The sequence below is a fragment of the Macaca fascicularis genome, chromosome 2 (assembly GCF_037993035.2).
Source record: "Macaca fascicularis isolate 582-1 chromosome 2, T2T-MFA8v1.1".
Classification (NCBI taxonomy): Eukaryota; Metazoa; Chordata; class Mammalia; order Primates; family Cercopithecidae; genus Macaca; species Macaca fascicularis.
The window spans coordinates 45,191,517-45,212,522 of NC_088376.1; the positions used below are offsets into that span (position 1 = coordinate 45,191,517).

Consider the following 21,006-nt stretch of genomic DNA (forward strand, 5'->3'; position numbering starts at 1 on the left):
ATGGTGGTGCATGCATGTAGTCCCAGCTACTCAGGAGGCTGAGGCAGGAGAATCGCTTGAACCCGGGAGGCAGAGGTTGCAGTGAGTCGAGATCATGCCATTGCACTCCAGCCTGGGCAACAAGAGTGAAACCTTGTTTAAAAAAAAAAAAAAAGAAAAAGAAATGCAGAATCTCAAGTCACACCCTAGACCTACCAAACGAGAACTGTATTTTAACAAGATTCACTGGTGATTTGTTTGTATCTGAAAGTTTGAGAAGCACTGCTCTAGAGGTGGAACCCAGAATTGCTCTAGAAATGGACCCCAGAATTTTATTCTAATTTTACTAATGAGGAAATAGAGGTATAGAAGCAAAGTTCTGCCAGTAATTTTGATAATTAGCTGAGTTTGGAAACCACGTTCCAACAAGAAAACTGACTTTTTTTTTTTTTTTTTTTTGTGAGACAAAGTCTTGCTCTGTCGCCCAGGCCAGAGCGCAGTGATGTGATCATGGCTCACTGTAGCCACAAACTCCCTGGCTCAAGTGATCCTCCTGCCTTGGCCTCCCGAGCAGCTGGGACTATAGGCATGTGCCACCACGCCTGGCTAATTTTTTAATTTTTTGTGCAGCTGTTGCTCAGACTGGTCTCAAACTCCTGACTTCAAGTGATCCTCCCATCTCCCAAAGTGTTGGGATTACAGCTGTGAGTCACCGTACCCAGCCAACTACTGATACTTTTAATGATGATCCTGCATTACTTAGAAAAGTTTAAATTATCTTCAGAATTGTTGTATTTATTTTTTAGTTTTTTTCTCCTTCTTTTATTGCCCTAGTAACATAATCCTGAAAGAAAAAAAAAAAACCTCATAACTGCACCTCCCTGACACATTAACAGGTTTAAGAAAACTCCTGTCTTATCTATATGCACATATATGATTATATATATAATATATATGATTACATATTATATATATTAAAGGACATGAAGTTAATATATATTAAATATTTAACATATAAACATTAAATGTTTAATATGTAAACATTTAATTTATAAACATATAAATTTTAACACATACATATATATAAATAATGATATGGAGTCTCACTCTGTTGCCCAGGCTGGAGTGAAGTGGCATGGTCTCAGGCCACTGCAACCTATACCTCCCAGGCTCAAGTGATTCTCCTGCCTCAGCCACCCGAGTAGCTGGGATTACAGGTACCTGTCACCATGCCTGGCTAATTTTTGTATTTTTATTAGAGACAGGGTTTCATCATGTTGGCCAGGCTGGTCTCGAACTCCTAAACTCAGGTGATCCGCCCGCCTAAGCCTCCCAAAGTGCTGGGATTACAGGCATAAGCCACTGCACCTGGCCTATATGCACATATATTTTTAAAAATGTAATCAAACCTGTAGTCCCAGCACTCTGGGAGGCCGAGGCAGGTGGATCACAAGGTCAGGAGATCGAGACCATCCTGGCTAACACAGTGAAACCCTGTCTCTACTAAAAATACAAAAAATTAGCCAGGCGTGGTGGTGGGCGCCTGTAGTCCCAGCTACTCGGGAGGCTGAGGCAGGAGAATGGCGTGAACCGGGGAGGTGGAGCTTACAGTGAGCCGAGATGGCGCCACTGCACTCCAGTCTGGGAGACACAGCGATACTCCATCTCAAAAAGATAAAATAAAATAAAATAAAAAAATAAATGTAATCAAAATAATAGACTAAAACGTTGTATATGCATCTTCTATTTGTAAAGTAAAGGGAAAATGTGTGAAACATTTTAGAAAGCTCTGAATCCAAATGGCTTAAAACTGGGGGTGGGAGGGCTTAAGGTTTTAAAGATTTGTTAACTGGAAAACTTACCTCAAAAATGATGCTGAACAAACTGATTTCACTCTACACTGAAAGGCAATTAAAAAGAAATACAGGCTTTCTATCCTCAGCTGAATATCAATGACCTTTCAAAAATTAAACTCTTGGCTCTAAGCCTTATATTTTTTCCTAAAGAGAAAAAGAGTCATCTAGTGTTGATTTTCTAGACTATAACCACGGCTCTTCAGTGTGTGATAGGATAATTTAAAAAATAATAAAAGCATCTAAGCATTATTAGGCATTAATAATAGCTAGGCATTATTAGAAGTAGTTTACTCAGTATTAACTCGGTTAATCTTTTTGAGGACACTCTAAGGCAGGTACTATTTTATTCTCATTTTACCTATGAGGAAACAGAGGTATGGAAGGAGAGGTTAAGTATCTTGCCAAAGGTTATTAATATTAAAAAACCGATTCAAACTCAGGGTGTTAGGGGAGACAGCTCCAGAGCCCAGTTCTTAACTTATTCTGCAATTAGTTCAAACAACAGAATGCCGTATTGGCAAAGCAACAGCATTTTAATACAACGGGCAAATGTGTGAAAAATGAAATAAAAAGTTGAAAAAGGCAAAATAATCAATTCATTTTCTATAGATAAAATGCACAACTCTACTATAAAAGTTTACTCCGTAAAAGAAAGCAAGACATAAGAAATAGGAGAGATCAAGGGATTTCAAAAATTTTTAGTAACTCAATGAGTGTATGAGTAAGAAAAGTACATTTTAGGCTGGGCACGGTGGCTCACGGCTGTAATCCCAGCACTTTGGGAGGCTGAGGCAGGTGGATCACCTGAGGTCAGGAGTTCAAGACCAGCCTGGTCAACATGGCAAAACTCCATCTCTACTAAAAAACACAAAAATTAGCTGGGCGTGGGAGCAGGTACCTGTAATCCCAGCTACTCGGGAGGCTGAGGCAGGAGAATCGCTTGAATATGGGAGGCGGAGGTTGCAGTGAGCCGAGATCGCGCCACTTCACTCCAGCCTGGGTGACAGAGTGAGACTCTGTCTCAAAAAACAAAAACAAAAACAAAAACAAGAGTACATTTTAGAATTGATTGTCAAAAGTCAATTAAATTTTTTTGTGCTACAAAAAGATGAACTGTGTCCTTAAAGAATGTAGTCAGAGGCCAGGCGTGGCGACTCAAGCCTGTAATCCCAGCACTTTGTGAGGCTGAGGCGAGAGGATCACCTGAGGTCAGGAGTTCAAGACCAGCCTGGCCAACATGGCGAAACACCATCTCTACTAAAAAATACAAAAATTAGCTGGGCATGGTGGCAGGCACCTGTAACCCAGCTACTCGGGAGGCTGAGGAAGGAGAATTTGCTTGAACCTGGGAGGCGGAGGTTGCAGTGAGCCGAGATCGTGCCACTGCACTCCAGCCTGGGCAACAGAGAGAGACTCTGTCTCAAAGAAAAAAAAAAAGATTGTAGTTAGAACAGGAAGAAATAGGGGATTATTAACCTTATTCTCAAACTTTCTATTGTAACTAAAATCACAAAATATTAATTCTCAATATTGGAAACACTACAAGGGCATAAAATTTAAATGCTATGGCTTTTGTACGTTGAAAATATAATTTTATAAGTTTATCATTAGTTATAATGGCTAATGGAGCCATTAACATATTAGTGTTATACAATATAAATTTGGTATAACACTATTGGCTACTAATAGCTACTGTAAACGGTTAGAACTTTTTAAAATTGTGGGATTATCTGATACTAATTAGAATCACTAAGTATATGTTTTATTTGGTTGAAATACAAATGAATTATTTGTAAAGTATAGTCCATTTAATTCCAAATCTCATCAATAATCTTGGTTACTGAAAGTTAGTACCTTGCACTTTTCGACTTCTTCCTCAATTTTCTCAACAATAGCTGCATCCAGAATTTGTAAATCACAAGAAGAACGAGATAAAGTACTGACAGGATGTCCTTTTAGCCAAGTAATAATTTCTTGAACTTTCTCAGCACTAAAGCAAAAACAATAATTTTTAAAATTTGATTAAAACTTTCTCGGGGCTATAAATTATAAAAGACATCAAACTTATATCACTAATAATAGTACTGAACTTAATTGGGACTAAGTATAAATCTAATATAATATGGACATATTACCTCTTAGTAATTAAAAGACACACCAAAAGATTGGTTTAAAAGTATTTGTTGATAGAAACGAAAGAAAATTTGTTAAGCTCTTAAAAGCAAAAATGAAACAATGCAAAAACAAAACAAAACAAAACAAAAACCAAAAAGAAGTAATAGGACACGCCTGTAATCCCAGCACTTTGGGAGGCCAAGGAGCATGGCCTGAGCCCAGGAGTTTGAGACCAGCCTGGGCAACATGATGAGACCCCGTCTCTACAAAAAATTTAAAAAAAAATTAGTCAAATGTGGAGGCATACGCCTACAGACCCAGCTAACTCAGGAGGAGGCTGAGGGTAGAAGGATTGTTTGAGTCCAGGTAACCAAGGCTGAAGTGAGCTATTTGAGCCACTGCATTCTAGCCTGGGCAACAGAGTAAGAATCTGTCTCAAAAAGAAAAAAAAAGTAATATGAAATTCTTGACAAACCAGCTGGCTGCACCTGTCATTGAAAACACTCAACCGAACTACGAGGTAATAAATACCATAAATCTTGCTTACCCATTCTCATTTTCTCCAGGCCAAATGTCATCTTCATAGAACACATCCTCTTGGCTATTTTTGGCTATATAACTAAATAGTTCCGGAGCTCTGGTCAAACAAACAAAAATATTGTCTTAAAATACATATGGTTAACTTCAGATAAACTTCCTATGTAATAATTTCAGATCCTAAAGAGACATATAAAGCTTATTGAGGACTATTATAATACTAATAAGGGATATTATTAAAAGCGATAGAAAGTGTAAGACTGGTAAGTCAGAGTACTCCTAAGCCCTCAAAAAACTCCCACTGGCTAAGGTTCAAGTCATAAACTTACAATAAACTTCAATTACTGTCTCTACCCTCTTTCATTATAATGACAGCTGATAGACAAAAATGGTATCTATAGATTTTCTAATTTTCACAACAAAACTAGAGCACTCCACAATACAATAAATTAAAATAGATTAAAAGCGTTTTCTGATAATCCTCAAAACTCCATTTTTTTCTGAAGAGTGCAAGACTTTTGGATACACATAGCAAACTGAACAAATGTGCTTATCTTCCATCCCTCTCCAATCCATTAAAATGACAATATAGTAAAAAAAAAAAAAAAAGAGCATAGACCTAGAGAGACAGATGAAAAACGAAGCACAGCATCTGGTGGCATATATAACCTGTTAAAATTTTAGAAATTGGAAACTGGATGAATGAATGTTATCTGATTTGACAGACAGGAATAAGTTGAATCCTGAACTACCAGTGGGGAAGTCAATAAGCAGCAAGTTGATTTAAAACACAGAACACTCTGAAAAAGTTCAGGAATTATACGTTCCAGGTACATTTGAAAGTGTGGGGTGAGGTTTAGTAAGATTTAAAGTTTGTATAACAAGCAGTTATACTGTCATGTGGTTGCCTGCCTGCCACCCCAGCATATGACCTGTAGCGTATATTTTAGAGAGGTCAAATTGATACTATAGCCTTGTGTATACCAGTCACAGGGACTTGGGGGTGAGGAAGGCATAAGGAGGAGAGGACAGGTGTTATACTGAAAACAGGGAATTAATGAAAGCATAAATACTATACCATGTGTCACTAGGAAGCATAAGGTCTCTAGGAATGGACTCTGGGATGGAGATAAGCATGCAGAAAGTTTAGTAGGGAGTGCTTGTGTGATCAACACCTGTGAAAGGGAAGGGAGAGGAAGAAAGCACAATTGGGCATGGGAAGAGGTTGGGTTGTGACTAATTCTCAATGAATTCCTTGGCCAGCCGCACAAAGATCTCAAACTGGGATGGCCCTTCAGACTTGCCATGAATTGGGGCAATCAGAATGTCTGGGCTTCTACACCTCCTTACAGATCAGGCATTGATTTGTGGCGGTTGTGGGAAGGGAAAGTAACTTTAGGTGAGGCAGTTCTCTTCATCCAGGCAATTACTGACGAGGGCTCACAGCTCAGGGCTGTCAGAAAGCAGCATTCCTGCTGCAAGGGGATAGGTCTTTCAGTCTTGAAAAGTGATCTGGAAGGTGCATCACAGTATCCACTTGGTAATGAAACCTTCTTTCCCTGGTTAACTTCCAGAACACTGGCAATCAGTTTAATCCACTACATTTATATCCACTGCCAAGGAAAAGGCTGGAGGCCACCTCTCAGAGAAAGAAAAGATAAACATGCAGGTAGTGATACTAGGAGGTCCTCTGTAGAAATAGGCAAAGTCCCTCCTGATCCACCTGATAAGCCCCACCTAAGTACACTAAATTTCCAATCAGCTATTTAGTGCCTCATTCTTAAATATAATTGGATATCAAAGAATCACCAGACAAGAACAACAACAAAACTTTAACATTGAAAGAGAGACTAAATCAAACAGGAAGAAAAAAAGCAATTAGAGAAAACAGAAAACACAAAAAATAGAAGGAAAAATCCTAGAATTATCTTCAGAGAAATAAATGAAGATATTCCATTCACTGTAAGAACAAGATGCTATATATAGCCAGAGAATAAGGACACACTTTTAAAAATTAAAATGATTAAATCAAATATAAATTTTAAATGATAAACAATAAAGTTGAATGAATTTCCCAGAGTAGAACAGAAGTATAACAATATAGGAAATGGATGAGGAGAGATAAAACTAAGAGGATCAATCCAGACAGTCTAAGATTTAACTAAAAGGATTCCCAGAAATAGAAAGCAGGAAAAAAATAGTGAGGAGAAAATTATCAAAGAAATAATACAAGAAAGTTTCTCAGAATGGAAGGGCATCGGTTTCAAGCCTGAAAGAGCTGAACAGGAGAAGGGAAGAAAAAAGATCCATACCAAGGCACACATCCTCACATTATTAAAAAGCACCAATAAATGAAAGGTGCTAAAAAGATTTCAGAAAATGAAAACAGATCACATACAGAAATTCAGAATCGGAACGGCACAGGATTTATCAACAGCAATATGGAAATGAGAAGAGAATCGAACAGTGGCTTCAAAATTCTGAGGGAAGGCCAGGTATGGCGGCTCACACCTGTAATCCCAGTACTTTGGGGGGCCAAGGCGGACAGATCACTTGAGGTCAGGTGTTTGAAACTAACATGGTAAAACCCCATCTCTACTAGAAAAAAATACAAAATTTAGCCGGGCATGGTGGCAGGTGCCTATAATCCCAGCTACTCAGGAGGCTGAGGCAGGAGAATCACTTGAACTGGAGAGGCAGAGGTTGCAGTGAGCCGAGATTGTGCCAGTGCACTCCAGCCTGGGTGACAGAGTGAGACTCTGTCTCAAACAAAACAAAACAAAAACAAAAGCAAAAACAAAACTGAGGGAAAATAATCTCCAATCTAGGATTCTACACCTAGGCAAACTATTAATCAAGTGAAGGAGAAGAATAAAGACATCTCCAGACATGCAAGTTTTCTCAGGAAGCTATTGGAGTAAGTGCTCTATCAAAATGGAGATATAAATCAGAAAGAGTGAGGCACGAGAGTCAGAAAATGAAGGAATCCTATATGGCAGACTGGTGAAGAGAATTGAATTCCTAGGATAACAGCACCGGGAAACTGCAGAAGGAGAGCTGCACAACAGCCGTAGAGAGCAATCAGTTCAAACTGAAGCAGGAAGACAGAGGTTTTAAAAGAAGTCTCCAAGAGGAAAATGGAACTGAGCGATCACCTGATCTGTTTGACCACACTGTAAACAGCTATGGCAAAGAATTTGTTATGTGAATGTAGATAAGAAGCAAATGAAAAAAACAGCAGAGAAAATAAAAATGTGTACAAGAAATAAACTGTAATCTTAATACTCCATAACGTCCAGCTGTGAACATTTACTTCATCTTAAGGAAGTAAACTTTTAATACATATTTAATAAAAAATCTTGATAAAACTTTCGTGAGAGAGGAAATATGTGTGTGAGGGAATCCAGAGTGGTAGAAGTCAAAGAAAACTGAAGCTCAGGGTAGGAAAGCCACTCACAGTAGGAAATCCATAAATATGTCAAGTTAAAAAATTAAGAAAAAGTAGTTTAAACACGACCTTTTAAAGAAATAAGAAAGTGAACAGAAGAAACAATCTAAATTTCCAGATGGTAATATGGGATTGAATTGTGTCCTGCCCCACTCAGAAGTTATGGAATGTGACTTTATTTGGAAATAGGGTTTTTAGTAGAGGCAGTCAAACAAAATGTGGTCATTAGCATGGGCTCTGATCTGACTGGTATTCTTATAAAAAGGGGAAATTAAGACACAGAGACAGACATACAGAGATGAAAGATGATGTGAGACACCCAGCAAGAACATCACATGAACATGGAGGTCTGGAGAGATGCATCTACAAGCCAAATAATATATAAGGCTATGAGAAGGTAGAACAGAGGTGCTTCCCTAGTGCCTTCAGAGGGACCATCATTGTCCTGCAATATCTTGATTTTGGACTTTTGGTCACCAGAACTGGTTGAGACAATAAATTTCTGTTGTTTAAGCCACCCAGTTTGTGGTACTTTGTTATAGGAGCCCTAGGAAACTAATAAAGATATCTTCAAATATAAGGTTAGAAACCAGTGAAATAATAGAAAGAACATTAAATTATGAATCAGATGAAAACATACATCCTGTAAGTCTTTGTCAGTAGTAACTCAGTGAATCTTGGTACTTGGCTTTCTCACTTTTGGTATGAGTTGACTTGCTGATTTCCTTGATAATTTCAGCAATAAAATTCAATAATTCTAAAATAGTAACCTGTGCAGCTACAAAGTTCTAAGAATCAGAAAAAATCCACTATGCTAAGAGCTTTGTTTATCCATATCAGTCCTCTCAGTGCTGACACAGGTATGCAAAGTAGTGAACAATTTATGATAGTAAGTTAAGAAAAATTTTAACTAAGGAGGCCAATTCTCATTACATACTTTCTTTTTAATAACATGGTATTTTTCTACTCAATTTTAGCTAGTGGCTATGATAATCCATGATGCAAAATTAAGTTTACATGTAACATATGCCAGATTTTACTAATGGAAATATTTGTCCACTAAAACTAATGTAAGCAAAAAAATAAACAGTATTTTCCTAAGATTCTGGATGACTACTAGGATCTTATTAGGTACTTACCTCTCTAAGTACTCTGCCAGAAGTTGTTCTGCTGCAGATGAATACATCCATTCACTTCCAACTTTCTTGGTATATCCAGGTACCTCCTCATTTTTCTTGTTGAATTTGAGATTTAAACCCACATTTGCTTTATGGTCTCCATGAGGGCTGAATTTAAACCACACATGCACGCACGTGCACACACACACACACACACACACACACACACACACGTTTTAAAATATTGTTCAAGGAATAAAAAGTTTTGCTTTCAATTCTTAGAAAAGCTCAGTTTTGATTATTCTTCTATATTTTAGTTATTATGGTTATTTCCAAAGTAGCAGTAATTGAAAAACTAGAAGAAAAGCTTCAAAACCCAAGTTAACAAAGCATGTAAATAAATTATGTAACTATAGAGGAAAATGAAATAACAAGATGCAAGGAAATATACTACTGAGGTTCACACACACCCTCTGATACCTTTTTTCAAGGTTCAATTTATTAGCTGCTAAAAAATAAGAACTGTCTTTTCCAACCACCTAAAACATGTGCCATTCAGATGAAAGATTACCATCAGAGAAATTTATGCACAATTTTAAGACAATTCAGAGCAATTAATAAGAAAATAAATACTGAAATATTAAGCATTTAATCTTTATCATTTAATTTTTCTGCCACTTTAAGTAAATTTCTCTAACATAAACTTACTTTCTCCTAGATCCTCTTCCAATAAAAATACTTCCTGTAAACCTTGAAACAAGGTATCCACTCACTCCAAGGCGACTGGCCAACACATATCCTGGGTTGTACTTTATAGAATATTTCTTTAAATATAAAAACAAAAAGGTCAATTATGGAAACACAAGTTTACATTAAATGTTATTTCTTTACCTTTAAAATCTGGAGATAATCAAGACATCACTAACCATTGGATTGTGGCAATATAAGGATTTTCACTTAGATCCATTTCCCCTTTTTTTTGAAAGGATCTGTAGGCAGAATTTTTCTGCTCCTCTCTCTTTCTCCTTAAAGGACAGAATTCCCAAGGATGGATAAAAGGGGGGAGGAAATATACAGTTTGTGAAACTGTCTTAAGAAATAAACTCTACTGTAAGTACTAAATGGCAAACTCCACAGGCAACTTTTTTGTTTGTTTTTGTTTCTACTAATTTTCATATTCCAAGCAGGGCCTAGCAAAGTACTTGGGACAAAATGAGGCCTCAATAATTACTAGACTGAATTAAAAAACAGGTACGTCATCAAAATAGTTGCTACTGAGAAAAACTAAAAGTGTCCTTCATATATGGATATAAGTAATATTCTTTTCCCCTAATATTTACTATCATATGAAAATATACAAGCATGTATAGACCCATAATTAATACAGTCAATGAAATGTAACCTTAATTTATATACTTAAGGGAAGAAAACATATTGTCACATTAAAAAAAGTAAGTAACAGATCATATAATATTTAAACAGGAAGCAAATGACTGATGAATCTAATACTAACTAGGATAAACTACCATATACTCCTAACATCATGTACATAACAATAAAATATACTTAAGAACATAATCAGATTGAGCAATAATCTAATACAAATCAAGTATGCTTTCCAGAAGAGTTCAAAGAATTATGGTAGTAGGTCTCAAACATAAGTAGCAACACTTTTCTAACAAGCATTTAGAAATGTGTAGAGGCACATTTAATTACCATAACTGGCATGGGCTACTAGTACTTAATGCCCTTGAGCCAAAGATGCCAACTGTCCTGCCATATACAAAACAGTTTTATTTAATACATAACTGTCCTGCCCAAATGGCCAATAGTACTCCTTTTGAGAAATAATGGGTTTTGCTATAATTTAAAATTCATTAAAACCATCACAAACATCCTAGAAAATATAAAATAAGTAGCTGAGAATGTTGTGGTAGAAAAAGAAGGCAGCTGGAGTGAAAGTTAAACGTATGTAAAGAGACAGAAACCAAACTGAAGAAGGCATGCCCATCAACACTGTATACTACTATACAAGAGGACAGGCTCTTCGAGATCTAGAAAAAGCCAGGGATGAAGGAACACAAGTTCTTTAACCTTCACTGATTCCCAGTACAAATCTCCAGCTACTTTATTTAATGAGCCACTCTCCTGGTTTCCTGACTATGCTGTCTAAATTTGTTCTTCAAATGGCACCAGATGGTAAGATTTTAGGGATGACTGTCTTCCATACATAAAGTTTCCTCATGGGTGTGCTGATATGTAATGCCTTAAATTCATTTCACAGGATATAAAGCTTTACATTTTACTATTAGTGTGAGAAAAAAACCCCTAAGTAGCAATAGTTGGTTGATTGTGAATTAATTTTAGCTAATTATCCAACCAATCAATAAGAACAAATGACAGATATCAGAACCTTCCCTCTGTTTTAACAGGAGATAAGAAAGCCAGTGGAATTTTTTGGTGAGAAAGTCCTGAAAAAGATGCTGTTAACTTAAATGCATTTTTCCAATATTCTTTAGAATTGAGACCGTTCATTCTTAGCTGAGTGGATACATACAGCCTTTGCAGAAAGGCCATTTGTCACTTGCAACTAAAAATGCAGGCTCTGAATTATTATGAAAGGTTTAAAACACCTAAATCTATTCCCAGAGAGTGTGCTAATCAATGTGCATCTTATAAGCTTGAACACAATAATCCCTAACAATCACTATGGATTAATAATTGGATATCAGTGATTTCCCCCCATAAAGGTCTACATGAAGTTTTGAGCACAGATTCCACACTGATTTTTAAACAGCAGCTGCAACTGGGAGAGAGAATCTAATCAGTATTAAATAAAATATCTGAAATAAATTCAAATGAGGTGGCAAAAATATCCTAATATTTTAAGATTATCAATTCAAAATGCAACGATACAAACTACTGTACTCACATGCTGGTTCTGTATTAAAGCATCAAGATTGGGTTCACATGGAATGCTGAAAATCACACGAATCCTACCTTCTGTAATCACATCACCTGAATCCTGCACCTTAGAAGAAAAAAAAAATCACAGTATAGTCTCTTTCAGTATATTTTATTTTTTAACTTATTTGAACACTATTATTTTTGAAATACAGTATGACAAGTTGGATAGTGGAAATTCTCTTGAAATTTGTTAACTGGGTATGAAAATACTGTAAATTTGAGTCACTGTATCATTGCTTTAATGGTTAACTTCTTTTGAGACAGGATCTACAATACTGTAAATTTGAGTCACTGTATCATTGCTTTAATGGTTGTTAATTTCTTTTTTCTTCTTTTGTTTTCTTTTTGACAGGATCTCACTCTGTTAGACGAGATCAGGTGCGTTCAGGGTGGTATGGCCGTAGACAGGATCTCACTGTCATTCAGGCTAAAGTGGCAGATCACAGTTCATTGCAACCTCGAACTCTTGGGCTCAAGTAATATTCCTGCCTTGGTCTCCCCAAAGTGGTAAGATAATAGGTGGAAGCCACTGCACCTGGCCATTTTTTTTTTTTTTTTTCTTTGGCAACAGGGTCTTGCTCTGTCATCTAGGCTGGAGTGCAGTGGCACTATCACGGCTTGCTGACTTGCTGCAGCCTTGGCTTCCTGGGCTCAAACAATCTTCCCATCTCAGCCTCTCAAGTAGCTGGAGCTACAGGTGTGCACCACTAAGCTCAATTATTTGCAGAGATGGGATTTTGCCATGTTGCCCAGGCTGGTCTCAAACTCCTGGGCTCAACCAATCCCTGCCCCCCGCCTTGGCCTCCCAATGTGCTGGGATTACGGGTGCATACCACTGTGCTTGGCCCAATCATTCTTTTTTAAATTAAGTTTTTACTTGCAAATAATTTCAAAGTACCAAAAAGTTGCAAAAAAAAAAAAAAAAAAGTGGAGGTTGCAGTGAGCCCAGATTGTGCCACTGCATTCTATCCTGGGTAATAGAGCAAGACTGTCTTGAAAAAAAAAAGAAAGAAAATTTATCCAGATTCACCTTTTGTTATTAGCATTGTAAAACAAATGACTTTAACATTTGTGTACTGTGTATTTACCTATACATAGTTATCTTTCTGAACCCCTTGAGTATATATTACATATATCATGTCCCTGACCTCTAAATATTTCAGTGTATATTTCCTAAGATAGATATTTTACTATATAATCACAGTACAGTTATTAAGTATATAAATTTACATTGACATAATACTTTTATCTAAGCTGCCATCCATATTCCACTTTTGTCAGTTGACCTAATAATGTCCTTTATAGAACTATTTTCTTCCTTTATTACAAGATCCAGACTAGGATCAGATACTGCATTTAATTGTCATATCTCTTTAGCATCCTTTAATCTAAAATGTATCCACTGCCTTTCTTTGCTTTTATGATACTGATCTTTTAAGTTATTGTTTTTTTTTTTTTTTTTTTTTTTTTTAACAGAGTCTTGCTGTGTCATCCAGGCTGGAGTGTAGTGGTATCATCTCGGCTCACTACAACCTGTCTCCCAGGTTCAAGCAATTCTCATTTTCAGCCTCCCAAGTAGCTGGGATTATATGCATATGCCACCATACCCGGCTAATTTTTATAATTTTAGCGGAGATGAGGTGTCGCTGTGTTGGTCAGCCTGGTCTTGAACTCCTGGCCTCAAGTGATTGCCTATCTTGGCCTCCCAAAGTGCTGGGATTACAGGAGCGAGCCACCATACCCAGCCAACATTTACATTTTGAAGAATATAATTTGTCCCTCCCTTTTCAACCTACTTTTGTAAAAAAAACAAAAACAAAAAACCAGTTCCTCATTTTGGGTTTGTTTGATGCTTCCACATAATTAGGTTATGGTAATACATTCACAGCCAGAATACCGTATAGGTGATGTGTCCTCCGAAGGGTATTACATCTGGAGGTACACAATGTTTGTCTGTCCTTTAATGCAATGTTAACTTTGATTATACCATCAAGATGTTGCTCAATTTTTTTCCTTCATAATTACAGTTTTTGTTTCCCTTGCAGCTAATAGTCTGTAGGAGACATTCTAAGACCATGCAAATATCCTGCTCCTGATTAAAAAAAAAAAAAAAAATTCACCCTAGATTTAGTTCCCAAAGATGATTCTTACATGATTCAATCTTTATCATAATGGTGGCACAACAGTTTTTCAACTGCAGCACTCTCTCCAAATTTACTTCTTACATGCTACTACAGACAAGAGCCCATCCTTTCCCTATTTATATTTTCACTGTCACTATGGAATCATGAATTTCTGTTTTTCCCCCAATGGTTTATAATTCATTACTGAATTTAATTATTTTATCTCTCAAAGTATCCAAGATTTGGGCAGTGGTAGTACCCTCAACCTGGTTCTTATGTTTACATGACATACTCCCACCATTCTTCTGAGCACCTCCTTACTTTCTGGCATAACAAGATGTTCCAAGTTCATCTTGTATCTTCCCTGCCTCAGATCCAGAATCAGCAATTTCTCTGAGATGCCCTGTTCCTTTTAGTGAGGTATGAAATTAGAGGTCAAGATCTGGGTGGTGCATGTGGTCATTGTGCTAAGCTGTCTTTGCTTCTTATCCCTTTCAGCAAATAGAGCTAGAAAATACATGTATGTATAGAAACATATTCATATGTGTATATATACATACACATATACATGTGCCCATATACATAGATATACAAACATATATACATATTTTAGAAACCGTAAGTTCACACTAATACTTCCAAATTTGTCCCTATAGGTTCTTTCTTGCTTTCTCCCCTTCCATATTTGCATGTACCTTTTTCCATTTAAGAACTGAAGTTCCTTAAATATGAATGCATTTACAATTTCACTCAAGCCTGTTACATATCTAAAATAGTTTCAAAATTGCTTCATCCATACCATTACAATAAACAAAACTGATAAAAAAAAAAAAAAAGAGAGATCAGGATTTGAACACACCACCTCTTGATCCTAATCTGCTCAAGACTAAAAGTATAGAGTCTTTAGTTTTATAGTCTTTAGATATATAAGTCAAATACTGTGTTCATAAGTTACATGGATAAATTCTTTATTTTTTCCCCTCATTATTATATTTTAATTTAAACCTAAATGAAGAGAAGTTAAATAACTGCTTTAAACTAGAGAAAAATGTATCAGTAACAATAATGGAAACTAACTTCTCCAGTGCAGCCATAATAGGGAGTTCCCAGCATAAAGACCATACTTCTCAGAGGAAACAAATCATCCAATGTTTTGATATTGGAGAAACGGGAGTCGAAAGCTCGGATGTCCTACATAAAATAAAAGTAAATCATCTTAGTCACAATTTCTATAGATTGCATATCAAGTTTTTTTCCTATGGGATTATGACTATGCTGTTTGCAAATGTCAACGTGAAGATTTTTCTACATAGTGCTAACAGCTAAAATTTGCTGACTGGTTATATGGCAGGCACTCTTCTATGTGCTTCACACATTTATTGAGTTCATTTAATCCTCATGACAAACCTCTGTGGCAGAGACCATTATTAGCCTCACTTTCTGGATGAGAAAACTGGGGCACAGAAAGGGGATGAATATTGTCCAAGGTCATGCAGCTAAGAAGTCAACTCAGGCAGCCAGTGCTCTTAGTCACTTAGTCCCTACACTGCACTATAACGCCCCAAATTATAGGATAACTACATACTTAAAACATGTTTTGTCCTCTTATCATATCTAAGATTATAAAGGCAAAAGTAAATGCCTTTTACATTTATGAGATTACTTAAGGCAAATATTTTTGAAGGATAAAAATATAAAATTCAAGGGTATAAGTTAATGCTGGGATTTTTTCTTTTAGAGACTAAGTCCTTAAAAAAAGCACAAAAAACAAGTTTCCTAACTACATATAGTGAGTGTCTGAGCATGTAATACTTCTTACAAATAAGTTATTTTGTAAATTATATTAAATGATAATCTCTATTATACATTGCTGAATTAGTCTACATATCATCTTCTCATTATACAGTGTATAATAGTGTACATTAAGATAGAATTGAAATTTGATATAGACTTACCTTGACAATAGTTTGATAAACAAAAGGAACAACTTGTTTTGACCACTGTTTCTCTAGACGAACTTCACCATTTTGATTTATTTGATATTTACGACCTGTGAGTAACTGAGCATACACAACTGCAGATGTTTCATTTATTATTATTCCTTTTCTTCTCAGGTAACTAAAAGAAAGAGTAAAAATGAAATATACATATGAATGAGTAGGCAGACATTCTAGGACAATAATCATTAACTACCATAAACTATCAACTCATAATCAAATGTGTAAATAAACTTTAAATAAATATGCCAGCAGTTCTAGGTACCTAACTTGAGACTTTTTGCATTATTTATTTCTCCAACTGTCTATGCGATTAAATAAGAACTCATAGAGCTATAAGAAATTCCTGTTCTCGAATCCACTAGGATCATTACAATTAAAAAACAGGGAAAAAATGAATTTCGGTGATGACATGGAGAAAGTGGAACATCTGTACATTGCTGGTGGGACTGTAAAATGGTGCAGCTGCTGTCGAAAACAGTTTGGCAGTTCCTCAAAAAGCAACATATAATTAATATATGAGCCAACAATTCTAAGCATTCCAACCCTCCCAGATTGGAAACAGGTACTCAAACAAATATTGATACACAAATGTTCATAGCACCACTACTCAAATAGCCAAAAAGTAAAATAATAGAAATGTTCATAAATGAACAAATGGATAAACAAATGGTGGCATATCCATACAATGGAATCTTATTCAGCCATAAAGAGGAATAAGCACTGACACATGCTACAATGTGTGTGAACTTCAAAAGCACGCTAAATGAAAGAAGCCTGATACAAAAGGCCATACACCATATGATTCCATTTATATGAAACATCTAGAATAGGTATATCCATGAAGACAGAAAATAGATTAGGGGCTGCCAGGAGTATGCGATGGCTTTCCCAATCTAAAGTAATTCAGACAGCCTCCTGGTTTTTTAGATAAAAGTTTACTGGAACACAGTCATCCATTCATTTCCTGTCTATGGCTGCTTTTGTGCTACATGGTAAAGTTGAGTAGTTGTGACAGACACTGTAAAGTCTACAAAGCCTAAAATATTTATTATCTGCCCTTTACAGAAGAAGTTTGCTGACCCTTGATCTAAATATATAATCATTCTTCATTTAAGGAATATTTTCTTATCTCCTTTCCATTTTCTCTTTCTAGAACTCCTATTAGATAGACATTAAAATTCTGACTATATTATTTTCATCTCTTTGTGCTTTTGTACTGCTTACTGAAGGAATTCCTAAGGTTGATCATTTAGCTCACGGATTCAATTTTTAGTATGCCCATATTACCACTCAGTCCATACACCAAGCTCACTTTACCAATCACACTTTGAAAGTTTTATGTTTATACAAATATATTTCATAAAAAAGTATATAATACAGACTATATTTTAAAATAGTATATAATATAGTATATAATTATACAACATATTATATATTTTTTCATATCAGCTTATACTTTAATGATGTTGTCTATACCAAAGTTGGTCTGAAAAAAGCCAAGTCACTTTAGCCAGAAACAAGTTTTCCAACAAATTTCTGACACACACTATTTTCTAAAAATGTATTAGAATTTTTTTTCTACCACTTTTACTTAAAAGTCATTTAGGCAGTAATCTTGATATCAATAGCTGACCAAGACATTTCAAGAAATCTTTATCTTGTAATTATGGGCCAGTATTTCTCATGAAAGTAGATGCAATAATCTTAAACTTTAATGGATAAAATCCAATTATGTATAAAATAATAATATATCATAAATAAATGGGATTTATTTCAGAAATTTAGGGGTAGATTAATATTGGAAATTCAATCAATGTAATTCATCAGATTAACAGGACAAAAATAATATAATCAGTTTGACAGCTGTGGAAAAAACATTTTACAAATCAGCACCAATTAATGATAAAAACTCTTAATCAGAAAAGAAGGAAATTTCCTTAATCTGATAAAGAACAGTAATTAGAAACAAGCCACAGTGACAATTCTATTTAAAGATAAATTACTTAGTTTTCCCCTGAAATTGAGAATGACACAATAAGCCAGTAAAAAAAACTATAAAGCAATGAGAAAAAGATAATCAACCCAAGTTTAAAAAGGGCAAAAGACTTGAACAGGCATTTCACAAAAGAGCATGCATATTCAAATGGCCAACAAACAGGAAAGGATGTTCAATTTTATTAGTCATCAGGGAAATGCAAATTAAAGCAAAATGAGATATTACTACTATACTAAAATGGCTAAAATGAAAAAGCAATAGTAAGTACTTATGAAAACAGAAATCAACAAAAGTTCTTATAAACTGCTGGTACAGTGTAAACTGCTGGTAGACTGTAAACTGCTGGTAGAGTGTAAACTGATACAAACAGTTTGCAAACCTTTTTGGTAGTATCTGTTAAAGTTGAACGTAGGCATATGCTGTGAAGTAGTAATTCTACTCTTAGATATATACCCAAAAGGAATGCATACATACACGTTCACCAAAAGCCCCAAATGAGAAACAACTCAAATGTTCATCCACTGTAGAATAGAAAAATTGTGCTGTATTCATACAATGTAATAGTATCATTAGTGAAAATGAACAAACTATGATTACATGTAACAATATGGATATAAGACTCACAATACTGACCCAAAGAAATCAGGCTCAAGAAGAATACACTCTGTATGAATGAACTTATACTGCATAAAGTTCAAAAATAGAAAATACAAATGTATGTGGTTATAAGTCAAAATAGTTATCCTCGTCACTGGGGGTGGGGAGGGAGCAGCAGATGGTAATGGATAAAAGGGTGTGTAGGGAGACTCCTTGAAACTATTGCTATGGAGTAAAAGATGAAATGCTTCTGATTACTGTAAATAGAAAATTGCATGAAGGATTGTGTAAAGACAATGCCAGGTTGGACTGCCAGAATGAGCCAACAGTGCATGATGTGCTTCCCCGTGCAGAGAGCCTATGAATGGACGTGCAGTCAGGGAGGTTTCACATCACCAAGATTCCTATTCCAGAAAAGCAGATGTTCATAGCTCTGGGAATGGAATGCGACCCTCGTGAAGAGCCTATAAACAGATGCATGGGGGGGGCGCCTGTCCATATGGATAAGATAAACGCCCTCATCTTGCCACGGCTCTTCTAGGCCTCTTTAGAGTTAAGGCATACTCCCTTCTGAGAAATTCTGGTCTAACCGGTTGTCTAACTTCATGCCCTATTTCTATGAATTGTTTGTAACCAGCTTTTGCTGTAACTATTACTGCTGATTAATATCTTGCTAATCATAGGTTATGGAAAGACTGTGTTCCTGTTTTAAGGCTCTTGTTAGAAATTACTGACGCACACACTATATTGTAAATTCTTAACTCTGTATACTGTACTTCTGTGTACAGATGTTATGTTAAAGAATTACTTCATCCCCATGTGACCATCTCACCTCATAATCGAATGACCCTAAATCCCTCACTAACCTACCCCCACCCTCACTAAACTTAATAATAAATGCTGGCATATCCAGTGCATTGTTGGCACCATGGGACCAGAAGGCGGTGACCCCCCTGGACCCAGCTTTCACTATCTTGTGTGTGTCTATTATTTCTCGACCTGCTGATCTGCCTGGGAATAAAGAGAGAACCCTGTTGCATTGTGGGCTGCTGGCCAGATCCCACAATAAGGGTGTACAAGGGACTTCCTTGGATTATGGCAATTTTCCTGTTATTGTTTCTTGACTTGTATTCTTGTTCCACATATGAAAATTCATCAAATATACTTATGATTTCCCTTATGATTAATATACTTATAATTTGTACATATTTTTTGTTCCATATGTATACAGCCATACTTTGGGAGACATTTCAGGTTCAGTTCCCGACCACCAAAATAAAGTGAGTCACATGAATTTTTTTGTTTCCCAATACATACAAAAGTTATGTTCACACTGAGTCTATTAAGTGTATAACAGCATTATGTCTTTAAAAAATTGTATATATCTACTATGGTTTGGATATAGTTTGTTTGGTCCTACCAAGTCTCAAGTTGAAATCCAATCCCCAGTGGTGGAGATGGAGCCTGGTGGGAGATGTCTGGGTCATGGGGTGGATCCCTCATAAATGGCTTGCTGCTGTCTTCCTCGTAATGAGGAGGATACGGGGGTTTATCACTCTACTAGTTCCCATGAGAACTGAGGTTAAAAAGAACCTGGCATCTCCCTCCCTACTCGTCTCTTGCTTCTTTTTCTTGCCATGTGATCTGTACACGTCTGCTCCTCTTTGTCTTCTGCTATGAGTGGAAGCTTCCTAAGGCCCTCACCAGAAGTATATTCTGATGCCATACTTCTTGTGCAGTCTGCAGAACTTTGAGTCAAACATACCTCTTTTCTTTATGAACTACCCAGTCTCAGACTAGGCTAGGACAATACTCTCATTTTCAACTACAGTTGACACTTGAAAAACATAGGTTTGAACAACATAGGTCCACTTACTTGCAGATTTTCTTCCGCCTCTAACACCTCCAAGACAGCAGATGAATCCCCCCTCTGCCTACTCAACATGAAGACAAGGATGAAAACTGTTATGATCAACCACTACCACTTAATGAATAGTAAATATATTCTCTCTTCTTTATGATCTTCTTAATAACATTTTCTTCTATCTTTATTGCAAGAACACACTATATAATACATATACAAAATATGCGTTATCAACTACTTATGTTATCGATAAGGCTTCTGATGAACAGTAGGCTTTTAGTAGTTAAGTTTTTGGGAGTCAAAAGTTGTATATGAATTTTTTTTACTGTATTGGGGGTCAGCACCCCTACCTCCCACACTGTTCAAGGATCAACTGTACTTTATTGCTCAAAAATGCTAACAGTAG

The 21,006-nt window shown here is 36.1% G+C and overlaps 1 protein-coding gene across 14 annotated transcripts in view; it reads right to left on the bottom strand.

The window, feature by feature from the left end:
- The window catches only part of XRN1 (5'-3' exoribonuclease 1), a 135,671-nt gene that overhangs the window by 60,930 nt on the left and 53,735 nt on the right, over window positions 1-21,006 (bottom strand). For 10 of the 14 annotated variants that reach the window (XR_012430769.1, XR_012430770.1, XM_005545990.4 and 7 more), the window contains 7 exons: window positions 16,099-16,261; window positions 15,221-15,334; window positions 11,986-12,084; window positions 9,762-9,877; window positions 9,075-9,221; window positions 4,498-4,587; window positions 3,690-3,825 (listed from right to left, as the gene is read on the bottom strand). Coding sequence is in view for 9 of the 14 variants with exons in the window: in XM_005545990.4 (XP_005546047.2) it covers window positions 3,690-3,825; window positions 4,498-4,587; window positions 9,075-9,221; window positions 9,762-9,877; window positions 11,986-12,084; window positions 15,221-15,334; window positions 16,099-16,261 (865 nt within the window). In the remaining 5 variants the exon portion in view is untranslated. Of the gene's footprint in view, window positions 1-1,841; window positions 1,880-2,733; window positions 2,852-3,689; window positions 3,826-4,497; window positions 4,588-9,074; window positions 9,222-9,761; window positions 9,878-9,944; window positions 10,079-11,985; window positions 12,085-15,220; window positions 15,335-16,098; window positions 16,262-21,006 lie in introns of those variants that run through there. The other 4 variants (XR_012430771.1, XR_012430772.1, XR_012430773.1 and 1 more) reach the window with 4 other exon arrangements.